The sequence below is a fragment of the Neoarius graeffei genome, chromosome 14, assembly GCF_027579695.1.
Source record: "Neoarius graeffei isolate fNeoGra1 chromosome 14, fNeoGra1.pri, whole genome shotgun sequence".
Taxonomy (NCBI): Eukaryota; Metazoa; Chordata; class Actinopteri; order Siluriformes; family Ariidae; genus Neoarius; species Neoarius graeffei.
The window spans coordinates 30390739-30414781 of NC_083582.1; the positions used below are offsets into that span (position 1 = coordinate 30390739).

At 40.9% G+C, this 24043-nt stretch overlaps 1 protein-coding gene across 1 annotated transcript in view; it reads left to right on the forward strand.

Moving 5' to 3' along the window:
• Nucleotides 1–19773, forward strand: part of antxr1c (ANTXR cell adhesion molecule 1c) — a 32856-nt gene extending 13083 nt beyond the window's left edge. Inside the window, exons 9-18 of the mRNA XM_060939502.1 lie at nt 75–135; nt 6880–6978; nt 7119–7188; nt 8811–8889; nt 9515–9610; nt 9964–10002; nt 13973–14071; nt 14739–14906; nt 15113–15193; nt 18022–19773. Coding sequence (XP_060795485.1) covers nt 75–135; nt 6880–6978; nt 7119–7188; nt 8811–8889; nt 9515–9610; nt 9964–10002; nt 13973–14071; nt 14739–14906; nt 15113–15193; nt 18022–18252 — 1023 coding nt within the window. The 3' untranslated portion in view covers nt 18253–19773. The remainder of the gene's footprint in view (nt 1–74; nt 136–6879; nt 6979–7118; nt 7189–8810; nt 8890–9514; nt 9611–9963; nt 10003–13972; nt 14072–14738; nt 14907–15112; nt 15194–18021) is intronic.
• Nucleotides 19774–24043: the final 4270 nt, after the last annotated feature.

Consider the following 24043-nt stretch of genomic DNA (forward strand, 5'->3'; position numbering starts at 1 on the left):
TTTATAAATGGTTTGGTCAAAGTTTTTTTGTTAAGCCACTGTCACTTTTCAAACCTTTATATTCTTTTTAATAGATCATCAGGAAATCCTGTATTGAGATCTTGGCTGTTGAGCCATCCAGTGTATGTGCAGGAGGTAAGGGCAATAAGACAAATATTCCAGTAAATGCACATTTTCTCTCCTTTTCTCATTTGCTAAGACCCATTATCTCCATGAGAGGGAAATACTTTTTTTAATTGCAGTTCTATATTATTGATCTTTCTCCCATGGTATTTTTTTCATCATGCACATTTTCTCAGCTGTGCAGTAAATGGTAGTTTTAATAATAACTCCCAACAGACCTACCATAATGATATTGGCAACAGTGAAGAAAAAAATGTATGTATAACGTAAAGATTTACAGTATATGTAAAAAGAGGTTGGGGCAAGAATGCATCCCTGTTTTACACCACTCTCTATCTGGAACTCAGAGTGAGTGCCATCAAATAGCACAGTTGCCTTCATGCCATCATGGAACTCAGTGATTACCCTCAGTAGTTTGGAGGGATAGCCAAGTCACTGCAAGATGAGAAAAAGGCCAGACCTGCTCATATAATCAAAGGCCTTGGTCAAGTCTACAAACACCAGATATAGAGGTCTACCTTGTTCAATACATTTCTCCTGGAGTTGACATACACAGAACACCATATCTACTGTGGAGCAACCTGCACAAAAGCTACACTGGCTTTCAGGGAGAATATGTTCAGCAAGGATCTGTAGCCGTGGTAAAGTAATATGGGCAAACATATTGCTGGCGAGGCTGAATAGAGGTATCCCTCTGTAATTATTGCAATCTGCACGGTCACCTTTGTTTTTACAGATGCTGACAATGTTAGCATCTCTGAAATTGTCTGGGATACAGCCACTATTCCAGCATATCACCATCAGGCAATGTAAGGTGGGGTTTACATTAGACCGTATCAGCGGATCATCAGATTAACGTTTTTAAAATGATTAGCGTGCACACAGCAACGCCAATACACGATTCGCGTGCACACAGCAACGCCAATACACGGATACGCTTGGCTCCGCAGGCATCCTGCGCTCCAAATCACTCCGCCCTGAACAGCGAGTGCCCTCTGGAGGGTGCGCACTCCAGCCCTGCGCAGCTCACAGAGCGCGCGAGTGAAGTGCACGAGCAGTGATTCGGGACTGAGCCGCTGTGTGTGTGATCTCAGTGCATATCGGGCATGCGCGTCACTTACCACTTGCAAGTGGAAGGATGGCAAGCCTAAAGACAATCATAACTACACAATGGGCAGTATCTGCATCAGTATTTGCAGTATTTTCATACTTTTATACTCTTTAATGAAAGGTGATACAAGGCGGAAGTCCGCGCCGTTTTTCAGCAGTCGCGTCACATGACCAACGCCAGCGAATCAGGAAGGTGGATGTCACAGTGACGTTGTCCAATGACGACGCCAGCTAGAGCTCAGCACAGCGTATCTGCGTATTCTCAATGTTTACACAGCACCGGACCAGACACGATCTGGATTGAATACGTGGACCCTGGCGGATTCCCGTTTCCCGGCGTTTCCAGGCGTTTTAATGTAAACGGACAGTGCATCCGCGAAGAAAACAAGACAGATACGGTCTAATGTAAACTTGGCCTAAGACAAAGGTAAGGGTGTCACCACAAGCCATAAAAGCCTCAAAGGGGAGGCCATCAGCTCCAGGAGACTTGTTGTTTTTGAGTGCTTTGATGGCAGATTTGACTTCCTCAATGGTAATGTCCTCATCCAGGCTGTCTATAGGAGGAAGCTCAGGGACTGCAGCAGTTATTGCCAGAGCATTGGCCATGACTGGTTGAGCATAGGTAGAACTGTAGTGCTCAATCCAACATGCCAATTGAGACTCCAGGTCAGTAAGAGTCTTGCCTGTCATGGAGCAGATTGGAGAAGACTTTTTAGGGACTTGACCCAAGGCTTCCTTCAGGCCTCGTATTGAGTCATTTGCATCATCGTGAATGCTGCGCGATGATGCAAACGACTCAATATGAGCGCACAAGCTAGTCCGGTATTCCTGCATGTCTTCATGTGTGACCCACTGGACAATAAGGCATGCCAGTTTCCATGTAGCCTCATTTGAGTGAGAGTCATCCTCCAGGTAATACAATCTAGCTGCGCACTTTGAGGCCCATGCCAGCATGGGCCTTAAATCAATCAGGCTGTGAACTGGACCTTTTACCAATGGCGGAGAAAGCAGCCTCAGTTGTGACAGAGTGAAACTGCTACCAGGCAGATGTGGGATCAGTGGGTGGGGGTGAAGTGTCATACAGTGGTGCTTGAAAGTTTGTGAACCCTTTAGAATTTTCTATATTTCTGCATAAATATGACCTAAAACACCATCAGATTTTCACACAAGTCCTAAAAGTAGATAAAGAGAACCCAGTTAAACAAATGAGACAAAAATATTATACTTGGTCATTTATTTATTGAGGAAAATGATCCAATATTCCATATCTGTGAGTGGCAAAAGTATGTGAACCTCTAGGATTAAGTCAAGTCAAGTCTATTTGTATAGCGCTTTTAACAATAAACATTGTCGCAAAGCAGCTTTACAGAATTTGAACGACTTAAAACATGAGCTAATTTTATCCCTAATCTATCCCCAATGAGCAAGCCTGCGGCGACGGTGGCAAGGAAAAACTCCCTCAGACGACATGAGGAAGAAACCTCGAGAGGAACCAGACTCAAAAGGGAACCCATCCTCATTTGGGCAACAACAGACAGCATGACTATAACATTAACAGTTTTAACATGAAGACAGTTTCATTGATGTTGTAACTCTTCATTGATGGACACTTGAGTGCAAAACTGTTCATGACAACTGCAGTCCTAAAGTTAGCAATTAATTTGAATTAATTAATTAGCAGTTAATTTGAAGGTGAAATTAGAGTCAGGTGTTTTCAATCAATGGGATGACAATCAGGTGTGAGTGGGTACACTGTTTTATTTAAAGAACAGGGATCGATCAGAGTCTGATCTTCACAACACATGTTTGTGGAAGTGTATCATGGCACGAACAAAGGAGATTTCTGAGGACCAATATGTAATATTGGATCATTTTCCTCAATAAATAAATGATCAAGTATAATATTTTTGTCTCATTTGTTTAACTGGGTTCTCTTTACCTACTTTTAGGACTTGTGTGAAAATATGATGATGTTTTAGGTCATATTTATGCAGAAATATAGAAAATTCTAAAGGGTTCACAAACTTTCAAGTACCACTGTAACTGATAGCAAGTGTTTCATGAAACTCATGCTGCAGCCCAGGGTTACTGGTCACAGAGACATCCAAACAAGAAGTAGGCTTTGACCTGGTATGATGAAACTTGGTTGGGACCAGTCTAAATTTTCAAGGAACAAGGGTGTGATAAGTGTCACAATCCACTGTGTACAGGGATCGACAATGTGTGACTTCCTTCAGGTACTCACACTTCGCCAGCACTTGGACCATGAGTGGCGCCAGGTGACTTTAGAGGAGCTGGTGCCCTGGAAGAATGAGGAAGGGATACAGAGTTTGTGCATAGTGCAAAGTTCCAGTAGACGTTGATCATTGTCATTCATATTGCCATAACTGTGAGCACCCAGCAAAGCAGGCCATGCAGTAGTGTTTGGGCCCACACAGGCTTTGAAGTCACAGAGGATCACCAGACGCTCACCTCCAGAGACTTTACGAATGAAGGAGTTCAGTTGATCATAGAACACATCCTTTGCATCATCATCAGAGGTCAGTGTAGGGGCATAAGCAGCTATGATTGTGACTGGGCCACAGTCAGTATGCAGGCGAAGTGAAGAGAGGCAATGGGGAGATAGGGACAGGATGTTCCACAGAGAGTAACAACTTGTTGTGAACTACAAAATCCAACTCCATGCACTGGTCTCTCACCATCAAGATAGCCATTCCAGAAAAGGATGTAGTTTCTTTCTTGGACAGAACCAGTGCCAGTCAATTATCTTTCACTCAGAGCAGCAACAGAAATGCCTCAGAAGAACCACACACTATTATTGAAATTCATGTGCTTCATCAGTGATTGATTCAGTGGGAATTTAAATTGTGTGTGTGTGTGTGTGTGTGTGTGTGTGTGTGTGTGTGTGTGTGTGTGTGTTTATATACACCGATCAGACATAAAATTAAATACACTGACAGGTAAAGTGAATTACAGTGTGTTGTTACAGTGGCACCTGTCAAGGGGTGGGATATATTAGGCAGCAAGAGAACAGTCAGTTATTGAAGTTGATGTGTTGACAGCAGGAAAAATGGGCAAACATAAGGATCTGAGCAACTTTGACAAGGGCCAAATTGTGATGGCTAAATGGCTGGGTCTGAGCATTTCCAAAATGGCACATCTTGTAGGGTGTTCCCGGTATGCAGTAGTTAGTACCTACCAAAAGTGGTCCAAGGAAGGACAACCGGTGAACCTGTGACAGGGTCATGGGCAACCAAGGCTCATTGAGTCACATGGGGTATGAAGGCAGGCCTTCGTACCCCAAACTGCTTAAAAAATGAATGCTGACACCTTTCTGTTTTAGTCAGCTTTAACTTTTTCAGCAGTTTGTGGTACAGTAGCGCTTCTGTGGGATTGGAACATATGGGCTAGCCTTCGTACCCCATCCAAATCAGTGAGCTTTCTACACCTAAGACTCTGTCGCCAGTTCACCGGTTGTCCTTCTTTGGATCACTTTTGGTAGGTACTAACCACTGCATACCGGGAACACCCCACAAGATGTGCCATTTTGGAGATGCTCAGACCCAGTCATCTAGCCATCATAATTAGGCCCTTGTCAAAGTTGCTTAGATCCTTACACTTGCCCATTTTTTCTGCTCCCAACACATCAACTTCAAGAACTGACTGTTCTCTTGCTGCCTAATATGTCCCACCCCTTGACAGACGCCATTGTTATGAGATAATCATTGTTATTCATTTCACCTCTCAGTGTTTTTAATGTTATGGCTGATCGGTATATGTATGTATGTATGTACAGTGGTGCTTGAAAGTTTGTGAACCCTTTAGAATTTTCCATATTTCTGCATAAATATGACCTAAATAATTATCAGATTTTCACCCAAGTCCTAAAAGTAGATAAAGAGAACCCAGTTAAACAAATGAGGCAAAAATATTAGACTTGGTCATTTATTTATTGAGGAAAATGATCCAATATTACATATCTGTGAGTGGCAAAAGTATGTGAACCTTTGCTTTCAGTATCTGGTGTGACCCCCTTGTGCAGCAATAACTGCAACTAAACATTTCCGGTAACTGCTGATCAGTCCTGCACACCGGCTTGGAGGAATTTTAGCCCATTCCTCCGTACAGAACAGCTTCAACTCTGTGATGATGGTGAGTTTCCTCACATGAACTGCTCACTTCAGGTCTTTCCACAACATTTCGATTGGATTAAGGTCAGGACTTTGATTTGGCCATTCCAAAACATTAACTTTATTCTTCTTTAACCATTCTTTGGTAGAACGACTTGTGTGCTTAGGGTCGTTGTCTTCCTGCATGACCCACCTTCTCTTGGGATTCAGTTCATGGACAGATGTCCTGACATTCTCCTTTAGAATTCGCTGGTATAATTCAGAATTCATTGTTCCATCAATGATGGCAAGCCGTCCTGGCCCAGATGCAGCAAAACAGGCCCAAACCACGATACTACCACTATCATGTTTCACAGATGGGATAAGGTTCTTATGCTGGAATGCAGTGTTTTCCTTTCTCCAAACATAACACTTCTCATTTAAACCAAAAAGTTCTATTTTGGTCTCATCTGTCCACAAAACATTTTTCCAATAGCCCTCTGGCTTGTCCACATGATCTTTAGCAAACTGCAGATGAGCAGCAATGTTATTTTTGGAGAGCAGTGGCTTTCTCCTTGCAACCCTCCCATGCACACCATTGTTGTTCAGTGTTCTCCTGATGGTGGACTCATGAACATTAACATTAGCCAATGTGAGAGAGGCCTTCAGTTGCTTAGAAGTTACCCTGGGGTCCTTTGTGACCTCGCCGAATATTACACGCTTTGCTCTTGGAGTGATCTTTGTTGGTTGACCACTCCCAGGGAGGGTAACAATGGTCTTGAATTTCCTCCATTTGTACACAATCTGTCTGACTGTGGATTGGTGGAGTCCAAACTCTTTAGAGACGGTTTTGTAACCTTTTCCAGCCTGATGAGCATCAACAATGCTTTTTCTGAGGTCCTCAGAAATCTCCTTTGTTCGTGCCATGATACACTTCCACAAACATGTGTTGTGAAGATCAGACTTTGATAGATCCCTGTTCTTTAAATAAAACAGGGTGCCCACTTACACCTGATTGTCATCCCATTGATTGAAAATACCTGACTCCAATTTCATCTTCAAATTAACTGCTAATCCTAGAGGTTCACGTACTTTTGCCACTCACAGATATGTAATATTGGATCATTTTCCTCAATAAATAAATGACCAAGTATAATATTTTTGTCTCATTTGTTTAACTGGGTTCTCTTTATCTACTTTGAGAACTTGTGTGAAAATCTGATGATGTTTTAGGTCATATTTATGCAGAAATATAGAAAATTCTAAAGGGTTCACAAACTTTCAAGCACCACTGTATGTATTTATGTATGTGTGTGTGTGTGTGTTGTGTGTGAGGAGAAAACCTAGAAGAAGCATTTCCTCAAGAGAAAATTACATCATTATGGTTTTAGCCTTGCCGTATTCAAGTGCTGATTGTTTTAACACGGAGCTCAGCGTGGATTGGTAAAATCTCAAAACTGTCCAAAATTGGATCTTTGCAATGCGCTGATGTTTGGAAGGTGAGCATTGTCATAAACGAGGTGAATTAATGTTTCAGAGCCATTCCAAGTGGTGGTTCGAGGCAACGGCTTTTTGCATGCCAGAAAAATAGACCAGGTGTTGTGCAGCTTCAAGATCAACGATACTGTCACCTTAAGTGAGTCTTTTTTTTTTTCAAAATTACTATTAAGTTGCCATTTTTCTCATCCTGTGATTATTTAAATTTTATGATGGTCATGTGTCCAAGGTTTTTTTTTGTGTGTGATTCCAATATTTATTTTTGCTTTGTCTCATTAGATGTGCGGCCTGCTGATATAGAAGACACATACATGCTGTGTCCAGCACCAAGTATAAATGAGGTCGGAAAGTAAGTGGCCCCTTTTGAGAGAAGGAAGTAAAAGCCTGTCTCACATTAGCACACACATATAATGCCTGCCAGGGGTCACATTCCACTTCCTCCTCCTTCTCCTCCTCCACAGCCTGAAGCTTTTGTTTATAATTTATTTACTTTGTTTTTCAATCCTTGTTTTCCTTATGCTTTCGGATGCCAACATTTAAACCTTATATTCTCCAGACTTCATTAATGTCTGTCACCATTGTCTTGTGTTTTCTTATAATCGACCTGCAGCTAGCTAATTGCAGGTTTGGTTTCCACAAACTCTCTGACCTCCCTTCATTATTTAACTCCAAACCACAATGGCTCATCCATCTTGGCTTTCTTTTCTTGATTACCGTTAGTGCTACTACCAGGCCTGCCCTACTCACACAGATATAATTTATTTTAGACCATAAACTGCCTCTTAGACAATAGGCAGCATTTTCACTGTTTGTACTTCTGCCCTCCATCTTTTTTATTGCATGCAAGCATGCTTGAAAAAAAAAACCTGCTACTCTCTCTCTCTCTCCCCTTCACATAGTTTTTGATCAAAGCCCGAATTCATGTAGCCCCTTGCTTTTATCTTACTGACCTAACAGATGTCAAGTCACTTCCTCTTTGGTATTGCTATTTATTTAACATTGACCGAATTTCTTTTTGTACTTCCTGTCCTCCTAAACATACTTTAAGCATGCTTATACATATCATTATGGATCAATATGATATTATTGGGGCGGCACGGTGGCGTAGTGGTTAGCGCTGTCGCCTCACAGCAAGAAGGTCCGGGTTCGAGCCTCGTGGCCGGCGAGGGCCTTTCTGTGCGGAGTTTGCATGTTCTCCCTGTGTCCGCGTGGGTTTCGTCCGGGTGCTCCGGTTTCCCCCACAGTCCAAAGACATGCAGGTTAGGTTAACTGGTGACTCTAAATTGACCGTAGGTGTGAATGTGAGTGTGAATGGTTGTCTGTGTCTATGTGTCAGCCCTGTGATGACCTGGCGACTTGTCCAGGGTGTACCCCGCCTTTCGCCCGTAGTCAGCTGGGATAGGCTCCAGCTTGCCTGCGACCCTGTAGAACAGGATAAAGCGGCTACAGATAATGAGATGAGAAAATGAAGTCCACTGACAACCTGAATGTACTTTGCCTGCGACCCTGAAGAAGGATAAAGCGGCTAGAGATAATGAGATGAGATGAGATGATATTATTGTTATTTATGACTTAAATATGGTAGAGTTTAAATGTCTGGGCCTTACCAAGTGGATGTATTTACATCTCATTTACTATTTACTTTCTAACTCAGTATAATTCCAGTCAAAACTGTCCTTTTTTGCAGTCATATACTTCTCTAGCTCCTTTGCATTTGAGTGTGCCATGCTGTTTTACCCCTTAAACACCCAGTTAATTGCTCAGACATTCAGCTTAAAGCGCATTACCTTGAATACGACATATTATTCATAACATAGTGATTCAGTAACTACAGTGAAACTGATATGAAAGGTATGTAGTTGCAAGAGTAAAGAATGCAAATCACTTGATGGGTCTTGTGAGTTTAAAGGGGTTTGAAGTTGTGATGTGAACATTTTTTCCAAATAAATCTTTGTTTTCCTTCTGCATCAGGGTGGTATATCTGCAAGTAAGCATGAATGAAGGTCTGTCGTTCATCACCAGCTCAGTACACATCACCACAACTGAGTGTGTAAGTACACACACACTCACAATCATTGTAAACACAAGAGAGTCACTGCTTGTGCATGTATGGCTGACAGATGTTTTTCAAAGTACATGGCAACAGATTTGTAATATAGTAAAGCAATGAGTCAAATATGCATTAAAAGGATATTTGACAGAGGCAGACATGAGCTTTCTTTATCCATTTTCCTCTTTTCTATTTTGCTCTTTTCTCTCTTTGCTTTCAGACCCTCCTCTTCTCTCTAAATTTTGCCAGAGGGGTCTTTTTCCCTCACAGTGAGTTCTTTTTTCCCTTCCTTGCTCTTTCTACAGCCAAACCACAGGGGCTCAAGAGATTAACTAGCCCAAAATCTCCTACAGATCTTTGAGCTGAATTTGAGAGGTAGCAGGTTTTTACCCACAAAGGAGAAACATCACGTTCACTGTCTTACTAGATTTAAGATGGGCCATGTTTTTCCACCTACCCCTAACTACTTTCATGATGCCCTGCCCTTAATTGTAAGATTAATCAGTAGAGGCCTGTAAGATGGTTTGCCAGTCATTATTTAAATTAGAAAAGCAATGGCGTTGCATAGGAATCGAATACATTTACTGAGAATACACTTTTTTCTCTCCCCCACATTATCTGTCAGTTTGATGGTACCATTCTTCTGATTACCCTGCTGGTCCTGTTCCTGTTGTTGGCTCTGTTGTTCATGTGGTGGTTCTGGCCCCTGTGCTGCACAGTAGTAAGTCTACACCTCATTGGCTTTTTTAAATTGATTTTTTTTTTTTTGGTCTGCCTTCTCGCATGATCTCCACAATCCTAATAAAACAACTTTATGGCTAATTTCAATTGGAAAAAAAGAAAAAAAAAACTGTACAGCCAGAGGTCTTGATTCTGTGGCTGTAGTGGATCTTTGTGGTTAAACTCTGGGATGTATGTTGCCTGTCCCATGGAATGTATCTAGTATGAAAATAATCAAGGCCTAGACAATGTCTGGATAATGAAATAAGATACTGTAAGCATGTTACTCACATTTATTTTATTTTTACTATTATCTGAAAATGTTCATTTTTTTTATCTGTAATTTGTGCACAGGTTATCAAAGAGCCCCCTCCACCTCCACCCCCACAGCCAGTAAGTAGTTTTTTTTCCCCTTAACTTCTTAAAAATTACTATATAACCCATGAACCAAAAATGCCCAGAAAAAAATAACCCCAGATAAAATACATTCCATCCAAATTGACATATTGGTAAAGATTCCATTGTATCCTGTGGAAATAGAGGCTTTGCCCATTTTCTTCCATTTAAAGACACTAATGAAAGCAGTTTTTTTAACTGTCTGCCACCAATATCAAAACAAATCCGAGTACTGTCTGTCTTTAAACCTCATAACAATAAAACATGCATGATATTTAAAAGGGCGGCACGGTGGTGTAGTGGTTAGCGCTGTCGCCTCACAACAAGAAGGTCCTGGGTTTGAGCCCCGTGGCCGGCGAGGGCCTTTCTGTGTGGAGTTTGCATGTTCTCCCCGTGTCCGCGTGGGTTTCCTCCGGGTGCTCCGGTTTCCCCCACAGTCCAAAGACATGCAGGTTAGGTTAACTGGTGACTCTAAATTGACCGTAGGTGTGAATGTGAGTGTGAATGGTTGTCTGTGTCTATGTGTCAGCCCTGTGATGACCTGGCGACTTGTCCAGGGTGTACCCCGCCTTTCGCCCATAGTCAGCTGGGATAGGCTCCTGCGACCCTGTAGAACAGGATAAAGCGGCTAGAGATAATGAGATGAGATATTTAAAAGTACTTTTCAGAAAGGTGGCCCTTACCCCTTCTGAATAATACTCATTTTGGAAATAAATGCTTTGCTTATGTGGAACATGCTTACTTACTTGTCTCTGAGACATTGTCATTTAGGGAAGACAGTGTCAAGAACCAGGTGAAAGAGATTTTAAGTGATTTTGCTCGTGCTTGGCACAGTAAAACATTAAGCCATTGGTGGCCAAGTGTCTCCTAATAATAATTGCTGTGACCATTTATCATCTCCAGAGTGTGTTATCCTTACAAAAAAGAAGTTTATTCAAGTGTGCTTCTAGTATACTTCTTTTAAACTAAAAATAAGAGAGTATGCTTTCAGTTTACTTTTTATTTACTTACCAGAGATATACTTAATATAGTTATACATAAGTATACTTGGCTTATACTGAAAAGTATATAGAAAAGTCTAAGTATATTAAGCTTATACTTAAAGGGCACATCTTGGGTAAATTCAGGAGCAAGATCAATGTAATTATCTTATTTTATATTAAACTTTGGTCAAATATCTGTCACATTTTGCATTTTGTGCAATTTTTTTTTACCTTAGATTAGATTAGATTAGATTCACTTTATTGATCCCACATCAGGGAAAATCACGTGTTACAGTAGCAAGAAAATGTCATACAGATAACAAATAAAACTGAAATAAAAATTAGACAAACAAAAGATTAAATACAGATTAAATACCTTGCGCGATACCAGAAAAATTCAGTTGAAATCAAGCCATTTGAGGTGAATTGGTCCGCCTCTGAAAAAACTTGGCATTTGGATTTCCCGGGAAACATTGATTTTTGTGACGTCACGTGCGGGACGCCTCCTTCTGAATCCCATGTCAGCATTGGTTTGTTTATGAGAAAACGACCTGGTGGTTTTCTGCAAATTTCTTCAATGTTATCACGTAATTATTAAAATGGTTAACAGATGTATCGTAGGAGGGTGTAGCAACACCAATCTTGATGGGATTAGTACTCATCATTTTCCAAAAGACCGGACAATGAGAGAGAAATGGGAGCGCTTCGTCCGAGGCACCCGGAAGAACTGGCAACATGCAACAGACCACAGCATCATATGCGGGGCTCACTTCATAAAGCCCAACAACTTTGAGAACTATTTGCAGTGGGAAATAGGCTTCAAGAAGCAACTTGATCTGAAAAAAGATGCAGTTCCATCTGTTAGAATGCCCAAAGCAACATCGTCTCCATTTGTGTCAGCGTCACCAAAGGAGCCAGCCGTGTTCGTCTCCCATGACAGAAGGCGAAGTGTCACATCCACTGAGGCCCTCGAAGCCGAGGACCAAGCAGAGCTGAGAAAAAGACCAAGAAAATTGGCAATTCACAAGTTGACTGTTGCCAGGGTAAGAAATAAGAGAGACTATACTCTAAATTAGGTGTTCCTGTGTTTGTCTCTCAGCCTGCTGGCGGATCCGCACGTGACGTCACGAATCTGGATCAATATGGCTCCAGACTCCCTTGGGATTTTTCCAGATGCGTTTTATTATTTTATTTTTTTCTGCTGTAGACAGATAGCCTTGTGCAAAATTACCTTTCTGGATGAGTGTGTAAAGGGACATACTTTCATAAAAAAAAAAAAAACACTAAATTGGTCCAGGATATGCCCTTTAAACTTTTGATCAAGATATACTTAACAAAAGTGTAATAAAGTATTAAAATATTTGTGCCTTATAGACAGCATTGTTGACTCTTAGGTATGTTTGTGGTTCCATATAAGGTTTTTTTATTATTATTTCTCCTGAGTGGGATAACTAAATTTTATTTATTTATTTATTTTTCTTTAGAGCTTGGATGTCAATTTCAGTTGTCATTGCCACATTTTTATACTTTGGCATTTAATACAATGTTGCTTTAAATTTTGATTTTTAAAGAAAATGAATATGTTCTTAATCCTGAATATCCGTTGTTATTTTATGGATTCTTACCTTTATAACTTCATTGTCCCTTAAGGTACAAAACACTTAAGTTGTCTACTGGTAGTGTGCATGAGGTAAGGGTTAGGGCTAGAAAACTAATAGTATACCTAGAAGGGTAATTGCAATATACTTCAAAACTAAAAAGTGGGGGCGGCACGGTGGTGTGGTTAGCGCTGTCGCCTCACAGCAAGAAGGTCTGGGTTCGAGCCCCGTGGCCGGCGAGGACCTTTCTATGTGGAGTTTGCATGTTCTCCCCGTGTCTGCGTGGGTTTCCTCCGGGTGCTCTGGTTTCCCCCACAGTCCAAAGACATGCAGGTTAGGTTAACTGGTGACTCTAAATTGACCGTAGGTGTGAATGTGAGTGTGAATGGTTGTCTGTGTCTATGTGTCAGCCCTGTGATGACCTGGCGACTTGTCCAGGGTGTACCCCGCCTTTCGCCCGTAGTCAGCTGGGATAGGCTCCAGCTTGCCTGCGACCCTGTAGAACAGGATAAAGCGGCTACAGATAATGAGAATGAGATGAGACTAAAAAGTGGACTAGATGTATATAACCAGTAACTAATAGTATATATCCAATATGCTATAAAGTATACTTTTATAAACTAAAAAGTGGACTAGAAGTGTGTAATGAGTAAACCAATAGTATATTTCCAGTATACTACAAAGTATACTACTTCTTAATTTCCCTGAGGGAACCCTCCCAAAGGGATCAATAAAGTTTTATCTATCTATCTATCTATCTATCTATCTATCTATCTATCTATCTATCTATCTATCTATCTATCTATCTATCTATCTATCTATCTAAAGTAAACTAAAAAGTGGACTAGAAGTATAAAACAAGTAAACTCATAGTATATTTCCAGTATACTATAAAGTATGCTTTTGTAAACTAAAGCGTGGACTACAAGTATAGAACTAGTAAACTATTAGTATATAAGCTTACTTGTGGTATACTTGTAATACAAAATAAAAAAATACTAGTTGTATACTCAAAGTTTACTTCTTATAGTATACTTTGTAAAGTATACTTTTTATAAACTAAAAGTGGACCAATTTAGTCCCAAGAAGTATTAGATTAGTTTACTTACAAGTATACTGTAAGTACATTGATATCAGTATACTTGGTACACAAAAATATACTTAAGGAAATGTACTTTAACTTTACTTAAGTATACTTAATAAAATGAACTTGAAGTATACTTCTTTTTGATAAGGGATAGCTACGGAGTGTGATAGAAAACCCTGCAACTTCACATGTCTACTCAATATACAATATAGCCGTGATAAACTGCTAGGGTGCTCCACTGTTGATGATTTGAAATTTCTTTACCTTAATTTTCTATGTAATGTGTAATTTTCTTTCAGGAGTCAGATGATGAAGATGGTATGCCAAAGAAAAAATGGCCAACTGTAGATGCCTCATACTATGGGGGACGGGGAGTTGGAGGAATAAAACGAATGGAGGTGAATAAAGTCACATTAGTATAAAATATACTGTATATAGAGTTGAAAGTGTGTAAGTCCTTAAGACCATCACTGACAATACATGATTATTATAAACTTCCATTTGGATCCAAGAAAAAAACATTGTTACATGAAATGAACTAAAGCAAAGAGGCTGTGATAAAAGATGCCACAAGCCATATGAAGTCTGAACATCATCCAGATATCCTAATTGGAAACTAAAATAAGGCAGGAGATGCTGTAAAACACCCAGGAGTATTTTATTTTAGACAGTGCTTCATTGATTTTCAGTAAGCACTTTATCCTGGTCAGGGTCACAGTGACTTCAGATCTATGGTGAATATACCCTGGATCGGATACAATCCAATTACAGGACACCATGCACACAAAAATTCACATACTTACTATGCACACCAAGGGGCAATATTGTGTACCTAATACAACCACTGGCATGGTTTTGAAGACTGGGAGGAAACCGGTGAGCCCAGAGGAAACCCATGAGAACTTGTGAAACTCCACACAGGCAGTAATCCAAGCTTATGATCGAAGCCCGGAGCTGCAGGCCTCGATGCCTTGTCTGCATTACCTGATCATATTTCTTCAAATGTATGTGAGATTCCAAGAAGTGTTCTTGACATTTGTGTTTATGCAACAATTAATGTTTTAGGTCCGGTGGGGTGGGAAGGGATCCACTGAAGAGGGTGCCAAGCTGGAGAAACCCAAAAATGCAGTTGTGAAAATGCCTGAGCAGGAGTATGAACCCTTCGAACCCAAGCCTAAAAAACAAGGAAACAAGAAGCCTCCCCAGAACAGGAAGTGGTACTCCCCAATTAGGGTAAGGGAATCTCAACTGCCATTTACTGTATTCACTTAAGTTCAGCCTTTCAGCGCCTGTCATCTTACATTAAGAAGTACTTAAATTGCTAAAGATTACTTAAATATCTAGGTTAAGTCTTCTTTGTGTGTATTTGTGTGCTTTATTTATTTCCTGTACTATTTAATGCTTAAAATGTTTTCTGCTGCTTTGCTACTTATGTCCAGGGTAAACTGGATGCAATTTGGGCTCTGTTTCGTCGTGGTTATGACCAAGTTTCACTTATGAGACCACAGCCTGGAGATAACGTGAGTACTCAAAGCAATTATCAAAAGACACTATACGAAGGACCTAATAAATACCTACAACTTGCGTGTCATGTTTATGTGGTGTCTTGTCTTTAATTCCCTTCATAATAGAGATACAGTTCAGGCACAAAGTTTATTCAGATCTATCCTGTTCCACTCCTATTATACATTAGCCTTCAGCCCTTCCTACCTATCTATCATCTCAAAAAACTCCAAAGACTGTTGGGTGCCAAGATACATTATTACAAGATACAACATCTGCCACCTGCTTCAAATCACTGATCATGAAGGCGAAATCAAGCAGCGATGTAGACCAGTTCCAGACATTTAGTCTGCATTTTTAAAAGGCCTGGCTCTCATTCCTTCACATCAAACACATGGTTTGACTTTGGACCATTGACCTTTCAATATAAGCCTCAGATTTGTCCTTGTAATGAATGGGGACACATTCTTGTTTTTGTGTTTTAGGCTGAGCTTGCTGCAATTGTAAAGTCTAACGCAACTTGACCTAACTTAGTTGGCTGCTCAGTAGGTTCTGCTTAAAAGCATGCATTATTTACGGAAACTATGCCATAATCGCCATAACTGGAATTGCCTTGTTGCAAATGTTCTCAAAAATTACTGGAAAGATTTAGTGGTTACAATGAATTCACTAGGAGGTATAATTAATCAGATTAACAGTAAATGGCTCTTTAAATTTTAACAAAGTTGGATTCAGAGTTTATTCAGAAGGAACAGTTTCTACCATTTCCATGAAATGGCATCGCTCTCCCCACTGCTCACTGAGTAGTCTATGATGAGAGGGCAGAAGAATGCACAGACCTAATTTTCTGCTGTCCCAAGCATGGAAAACAAGTGAAATTGGCATCATTTCCTGTATCAGGTTACCTTCTGAAAGTGCGCAACCCCAGAGGACAAGTTCTTGTACTGCATCTTTTCCTCGAGCATTTTACTGTCCCTTAAAACTCGTACTACTTCATCGTTTTTTTGCACAAGCCTTCGAGGGATGAATCGTTTATTGTGTGGGGCCGGGCTGATGAATGTTTCCCCTCTGTCTTTTGCAGCAATATTTGAGCATATATTTTCTCGCCATAGCAACACACATAAATGGCACTTTTCACAAAGGCTTGGCCTTGGGCAATTAAGTCTTCTCAAAAAGAGTTCTGAATGGTCTTCATTTCCATATCAAAAAAAGTCAGATGCCATTTTACTGATCCATGGATCTACTAATACATGTGTCTGTAAATACAATGTACTGTAGTAATCACGCAAGTACATTATGCAATAGTCCTTCTTGAGTTTGCACAGAGTAAGAGTGAAACTTCTGTTTCTGCAGATGATACTACAGTATACACTCTCAGGTGTGGTACCCTCAACTGTACCCTGTTTGTACTTGTGTATACTTATATCTTTAACCCAGAGAAGTAAATGTAGCGTAACTTTTTTGGTCCAATGATGTACCTTTAGCTACTTTAAAAAAGGTACACCGTATGCATATTTCCAGGTAAAAGCTACAAATTAAATTGACAAAGAAAGATACAACTTAGTACTGTTGTTTTCTGAGCATGTAGGCTACACAGTCCACAGCAGTTTGTGTGTATGTGTGTGTCCGTGTGTGTGTGTGTGTTAGCCCTGTAGCATGTCATTAAGTTTCTCCAGTCTGTTTTTCTCATCTGCACTCTTTGGCTCAACTCTCCTTTACAGCTACGCAGCGTCTCAGTTATGCACCAAGATCAGCTTCAGAAGTTTTCAGCAGTTCTGACGTAAAAAGCAGTGGGCAGAGCTTTAGAACTTTAATTAGAGGCTTCAAATTACACACACACACCAACAGACTGGCGTAGGAAAAGAGATGAGGTCATATGCAGTTCTGCTTTACAGAAAGGCCACTTCAAACACATAACACTTCATCATCGGGCTAAGAACAAACTGCTTTATGGGCCTGTGTCTAATTGTAGGCATGTCAGGAGGTCACTTTGGGCCAACATATTTGTCTTTGTGCCATCAAAAAAAAACACGCCTCAATTCTGCAAGTGCAGCTGTTTGAGTTCAGTTCAGTTTCATTTTATATGGTGTATATATGCTTCTTCCAACAGACACGTTCACAAAGCAGCTTTACAGAAATCCAGGTGTTCAGTGTGAGCATTATAGGCCTTAGAATTAAAACAGCAAGGGTGAGACTTGGAGGTAGACTGTTTTAGGAAGTGTGAATATTTATAGGCAACAGAAAACCGATCACGCAAATGTCACGGTTTTGGTTTTTTTGTGCGGGTGCTGATGCCACCCTGGGCGGCTGCCCATGTCGCCTGTACCTAAATCTGCCACGGTTCATCCATCCATAGCAACAAAAAGTGAGTCATAAGAGTAACAGCTCCAATGATGAAGTACAGCATCAGGATGAATCCGACTGGTCCAGAGGGTGAGAGAAGCTACAGCAATAGAAGTGTGTCAGGATCAGGCATCACATCAGGCAGCAGGAGTTCATGTACAGCTCAGCAAAGAGAAATATAGGCAGTTACCTTGAAGGTGGAAGAAAGCGTAATAAATAAATAGCTTTTTCTATTTGGTTCTGAGAGGTTTGAACTTTTTTTCTGTTACAAGTTAGACTGAATTCCTTAGATTTTTTCACAGGGGCTCTGCCAAAATGCACCAGACAGAAAAAAGAGAGCGTAGAAGGGCTACAGATCTTTGCTGTAGCTAAGACCCAGATTACAATAGGTGGAGGGCTAATTGGGTGGCTTTTGGAATATGATCACTTAGAGAGAGCAGAGACAGCGATGTGCCACCATTTGATCTCTTTGTTCTGTTTCTCTCTTTCATTTCTCCCTCAGGGCCGATGCATCAACTTCACCAGGGTGAAAGAGGAGGCAGCAAAGGCCCCACCCACTGCCCAAAGCCCACCCCCACCTCCTCCTGACTACTGCCAGGCACCACCCCCTGTAAGTCCACTTCCTCAATGTCCACCCCCCAGAGGACCCAACATGGCCCCAGGTCCACCTCCTGCCAGAGCTCCGCCCACTGCCCCATGTCCGCCTCCTGCTCGACCCCCTCCCAAACCATGAGATCCAACATTAAGAGCATCAGTTTGATTTTCCAGCTAAAATATGCTCCTCTCACGAAAGAATAATACACACAAAATATTTATCAGCGTCAGATAGCCTATAGTATGTGCTTTGTTGCTGGACAGCAAAAAGTATTGTAACAATATCAACAAATGCAATAAAAGAAAGATGCTAATATCAACTACTGAATATACCACAAGTGGCAGAGACAGTTAAGGGTACTTTTTTTTTTTTTTGCCTTTTAGAAAAAGTGAAAAAGAAGTTCCCCTTATTTTCATCGCTTTCAAGCTCACATATCTCTAAAAATAATGAAATGATACAATCAGGTTTTCATGCTGTCAACCATGAGACAATGTTTGAGCACATCATCTCTTTTTTTGTCCAGTGGTTATAAATGAAAAGATGGGATTTGATAAAGCATGAAAATAGCACATTTCTGGGCATGTTGGCATCAGTAATATACTGGTCCCATTGTGCACTTAGAAATGAATTTTAAATCATACATTTGCTGCATACTCTCTCAGGTTTGTCTCTCGTTGTGTTGATCAAAAGAACAACAAGTATTGCAAGTTATGTGCATGCAAGAATAAATGCAAGTTGCACAGGTGTAGTGTGTCTCCAAAGTTTTGATATCATGCTTTATCAAAAGGTTTGTCAGGCTGATGCCTTTGGTATGTTGCAAAATTTAGGTAGAAGCTGTACAGGTTTGTTGCCTGCAAAAGAGGAATTGTTGAGGAACTGTAAGTTTAAAGTGGAGTCTATAAGTGGTCCAGTTATAGCTTTGTAGCATATGGTGTGTGTTCTTTGCTTTTTCATTTGATTGTAAATCTTCATAATGTATGCAGCCAGGGCAATATTTCTCATCATATTTGTATGTATCATATTCCCACAACTGTACTGTATTTTCAAATGCATCCTTTGTGTCCTTTTGTAACACCATTGAACACATCATGACTGCAGGGCAGTTGACAATATCTAATTTATTATTCCCCCAAGCAAGAGTGAGTTACTTGAATACGACAAGGTGTCCACTGTTTAAAAAAAAAAAAAAAAAGGACACTGTGCATGTAATGATCCAAAGAAATCCCTTTCTGCGCTCCTCTTCAACTTTTTTATTTTTATTTTTATTTCAATCTGTTGTCTAACTTTCTTTTTGTATTTCCCCCAGACGAGAGTAATTTACTGTTACAGTGCCTGTGTTTTGTTTTAAAAAAAAAAACACTATCACATGTAAATTTGTGTTTGACAGTGATTAACTAAATAAGCAATGTGTTTTTAATGAGGCAATTAAGGACATTTCTCTTCTTCAATACAAACCACATTTGTTTTTTATTGGCCTTCTGTTTGACAGTTATTTGAAAGTGGGAGATGTACTATGTCCTACAGAAATAATACGCCATTGTAATATTGTCTTTCTACTTCAAATTGCCTATTAACAGCAATATTGATGCATCTAGTGAAAGGCGCATAAACTGTTTTCTTTTTATACACTACCAATAAAGGTCATTTTCCAAGCTTTTATGTGATAGTCATCATTTACAGTGTGCACTGGAGTTTGATGGCATGTCTTTAATGTTTTTCTTCTGATCACTACAAAAACTGCGACTTTAACGCCCTAAACACCTATAAATATATTTTCTAATCTTGTTTTCTCTGTTCTTTGTTTTCTCTAGGTTTGTTTTGACAAATTGTAAGAAATTTTTAAAAGTGTAAGTAAAGGAAAAGTTTAATTGGTGTGTTTCTACTAACTACATGAATATTTACTGATGTGTATATATAGGAATTTGTTTGTGTGTGTCAGTGATCACACTAACTTGGAAGAAACTGCTGGTTTAATCTGAAGCTAACACTGAGTGAGTTTACTTGCATGAACGAACTAGATAGTACTCCAGCATGCTGATTGGCCTAACCACAAACACGCATAGAGGTATGGTGGCTTATAACGAACAAACACGATAATCATTTAGAAAAATGATCTACATCTATATATCTTCTGTATATACAGTACCAGTCAAAAGTTTGGACACACCTTCTAATTCAATGGTTATTCTTTGTTTTTATTAATTAAAAGTGGCAGCACGGTGGTGTAGTGGTTAGCGCTGTCGCCTCACAGCAAGAAGGTTCTGGGTTCGAGCTCAGTGGCCAATGAGGGCCTTTCTGTGTGGAGTTTGCATGTTCTCCCCGTGTCCACGTGGGTTTCTTCCGGGTGCTCCGGTTTCCCCCACAGTCCAAAGACATGCAGGTTAGGTTAACTGGTGACTCTAAATTGACCGTAGGTGTGAATGTGAGTGTGAATGGTTGTTTGTCTCTATTTGTCAGGCCTGCAATGATCTGGCCACTTGTCCAGGGTGTACCCCGCCTTTCGCCCATAGTCAGCTGGGATAGACTCCAGCTTGCCCACGACCCTGCATCGGATAAGCAGCTACGGATAATGGATGGATGGATTAATTAAAAGTCACTTTGTGTCTTAAAGTAATGACGGACGTCATTACTCTTTACTTAGTTGAGTGGTTCTTGACATAATATGAATTACTACAGTTGTTGAATAGGGCTATTTTTATTATTTACTATTTACTGTTTGATCTCAAACACATTTTTCTCCATGCTCTCATGGAAGGCGGTCGCATTTCTCTGCCTCTCCCTTCCCTTATCTTTCCTGCTTCTGCTGTCTCGTCTGTCTATTGTCTATACTTTTGAGAGACTCTCTCCGCACTGCTCTCCAAACTAAATTCATGGAATCGATAAACTGGTCTCTTCATGCAATTGACACAATCTTCTAGACGAGAAGCCTGGGTTCGGGGGAACCAGCCAGAACGTTTGCAGCCAGCTACATGATGGACGCATGGGAGAGGTGGCGGGTCGTGTGCCTGGCGGTTCTTTCTGTGGAAGACATTGAAGACATCTACCTATTCGGAACCATGATTACAGGTCTTTTGCTGATTGGATTAGGCATTGCCCTGGTTTATCGAGGAAATCAGAAAACGGTGACAGCTGTCCAAAGCCCCATAAAGCTGCCCGACATGATTGAAGCGGTGGGCAGAGCTGTCGGCACTCAGATTGTGGCTATTCAGAACTTGAACCGCAACATGGATAACATCATGGAGAAGCTTTCGGCTTTGCAAAGGAAAATGGATCGATTCAGAGACCAGAATGGACAAACAGAGTAGTCGTGTAAAGGAATGCGTCTACTCGCCCTAAGACCAAACAATCCCAATCTTATCTGCTTTCGGCTCCCTCAGACAGCACTGGTGTCGGCCAAGGCCGTTGCTGGGACAACAACTCCCCCCTGAAGATCACTGCTGTGAGACTCTCTCGTATTCCTTCCCCCACTTCCCATGGTCGCCGCTTTTACCCCCAGTGTGACAAGTGGGTAAGCGCTGTCTTCGGCTGCAGGACCGGACTGCTTGTTTGCGCTGGGTTACCTATACCTCTGCCCCTCCCCCCTTACCCCCTCCCAAGTTTTCATGTTGTAAAGTGTACTGTGTTATTTTTGTGCTTATGTGCTGAGGTGTTTTTTTAATGTTCCCACACTGTACTCCCCACAGGAGCATAGTGTGGGGGTTGCTTTTTTCTCCTCCCCTCCCCTCATGTTACTCTGTATTTTTCATCCCTGTTTTCCTGTCCTGTCTACTCCCCCTGTGTATGTATGTGTATATGTATGGACGGGTTGACAGCTAATTTTGCTGGTACTTGTGACTAAGTGACAATAAAGGGTTCATTCATCATTCATCATCATCATCATTATCATTAAGAAGGCAAGAAACTCGTCCACTAATTAACTTTTGACGAGGCATACCCGTTAATTGAAAAGCATTCCAGGTGGCTACCTCATGAAACTGGTTAAGATAATGCCAATAGTGTGCAAAGCATCATCAAGGTAAATGATGGCTACTTTGAAGAATCTAAAATATCAAAGATATATTTTGCTTTTTTAATACATTTTTGTTTCCCACATAATTCCAAATATGTTCCATATGTTATTTCATAGCTTTGATGTCTTCAGTATTGTTCTACAATGTAGAAAATAGTCAAAATACAGAAAAACCTATAAATGAGTAGGGGTGTACAAACTTTTGACTGATACTGTATGTTTTGATATGGTCCACCTAATCCAAACATGCTTTATTATTTAAACATTTCAATAATCAATAATCGCATTACAACCCTCTCAGTGTTGCAATCTGTTATGAAGATATTTATTTATTTGTTATAGCTATAGAGGATACTACATGGTTGTGCGAAGATATGAAGTTTATTCTTCAAGTGCTGAATATATATTCACGAGTAGGCGAAGTGAACGAGTGAAAATATTTTCAACATATCTTCGTGTGGGCGGCACGGTGGTGTAGTGGTTAGCGCTGTCGACTCACAGCAAGAAGGTCCGGGTTCGAGCCCCGGGGCCAGCGAGGGCCTTTCTGTGTGGAGTTTGCATGTTCTCCCCGTGTCCGCGTGGGTTTCCTCCGGGTGCTCCGGTTTCCCCCACAGTCCAAAGGCATGCAGGTTAGGTTAACTGGTGACTCTAAATTGACCGTAGGTGTGAATGGTTGTCTGTGTCTATGTGTCAGCCCTGTGATGACCTGGCGACTTGTCCAGGGTGTACCCCGCCTTTCGCCCGTAGTCAGCTGGGATAGGCTCCAGCTTGCCTGCGACCCTGTAGAAGGATAAAGCGGCTAGAGATAATGAGATGAGATGAGAAGGTAAACTTCATATCTTCGTGTGGGCGGCACGGTGGTGTAGTGGTTAGCGCTGTCGCCTCACAGCAAGAAGGTCCGAGTTCGAGCCCCGTGGCCGGCGAGGGCCTTTCTGTGCGGAGTTTGCATGTTCTCCCCATGTCCGCGTGGGTTTCCTCCGGATGCTCCGGTTTCCCCCACAGTCCAAAGACATGCAGGTTAGGTTAACTGGTGACTCTAAATTGACCGTAGGTGTGAATGTGAGTGTGAATGGTTGTCTATGTGTCAGCCCTGTGATGACCTGGCGACTTGTCCAGAGTGTACCCCGCCTTTCGCCCGTAGTCAGCTGGGATAGGCTCCAGCTTGCCTGCGACCCTGTAGAACAGGATAAAGCAGCTAGAGATAATGAGATGAGATATCTTCGTGTCACTGTGTAATGTTTTTTATATTATATGGACACATCCATAAAAAAAATACGCAAGTTAATCAAAAGAATTTTAATTTTGAATCAGTTCAACATTTTGAGAACACGTATCTAGTCAGTATCAGGAAATAGGCCTATTTCACTCAGATCCGCGATGTATTTCATAGGAAAAATGTGAGTTTTTCAACACAAGAAGATAAACTTCATATCTTCAAGCCAATGTGTGATTTTCTTTTTATTATATAGACACATTCACAAACAAAAAGTACTCAAATTTATCAAAACAATTCATCGATTTCCTCACAAGTGACATATAGAGATTTATGTCACAGTTTTGGTTCTCCGTGTCCCAAATGTAGCACATATGAAAAAGACAAGTGGTATATTTCCCAGGAAAACACTCATGTTTATATAATACATATATGTTATTTACCAGCTGGGATGTCCGTATGGTGAAATACCGTGACTGAGGTCTTGAAAGTACTCAGTATTCAAGGCCGAGGTCACGGTATTTCACCATATGGACCGACCTTAAGCTGGTAAATAATCTCATCTCATCTGAGCGCCCGAAAGGGAAAACCGAGCCGAGGCGAGCCGCCATTTTGAATCCTCATTCACGGCTGTAATGCAAATTGGTTCGTCCTCAGTATACAAGTGCACTTCCATGGCAGGAAAAAAGCTAAATTTTGCCACCTAT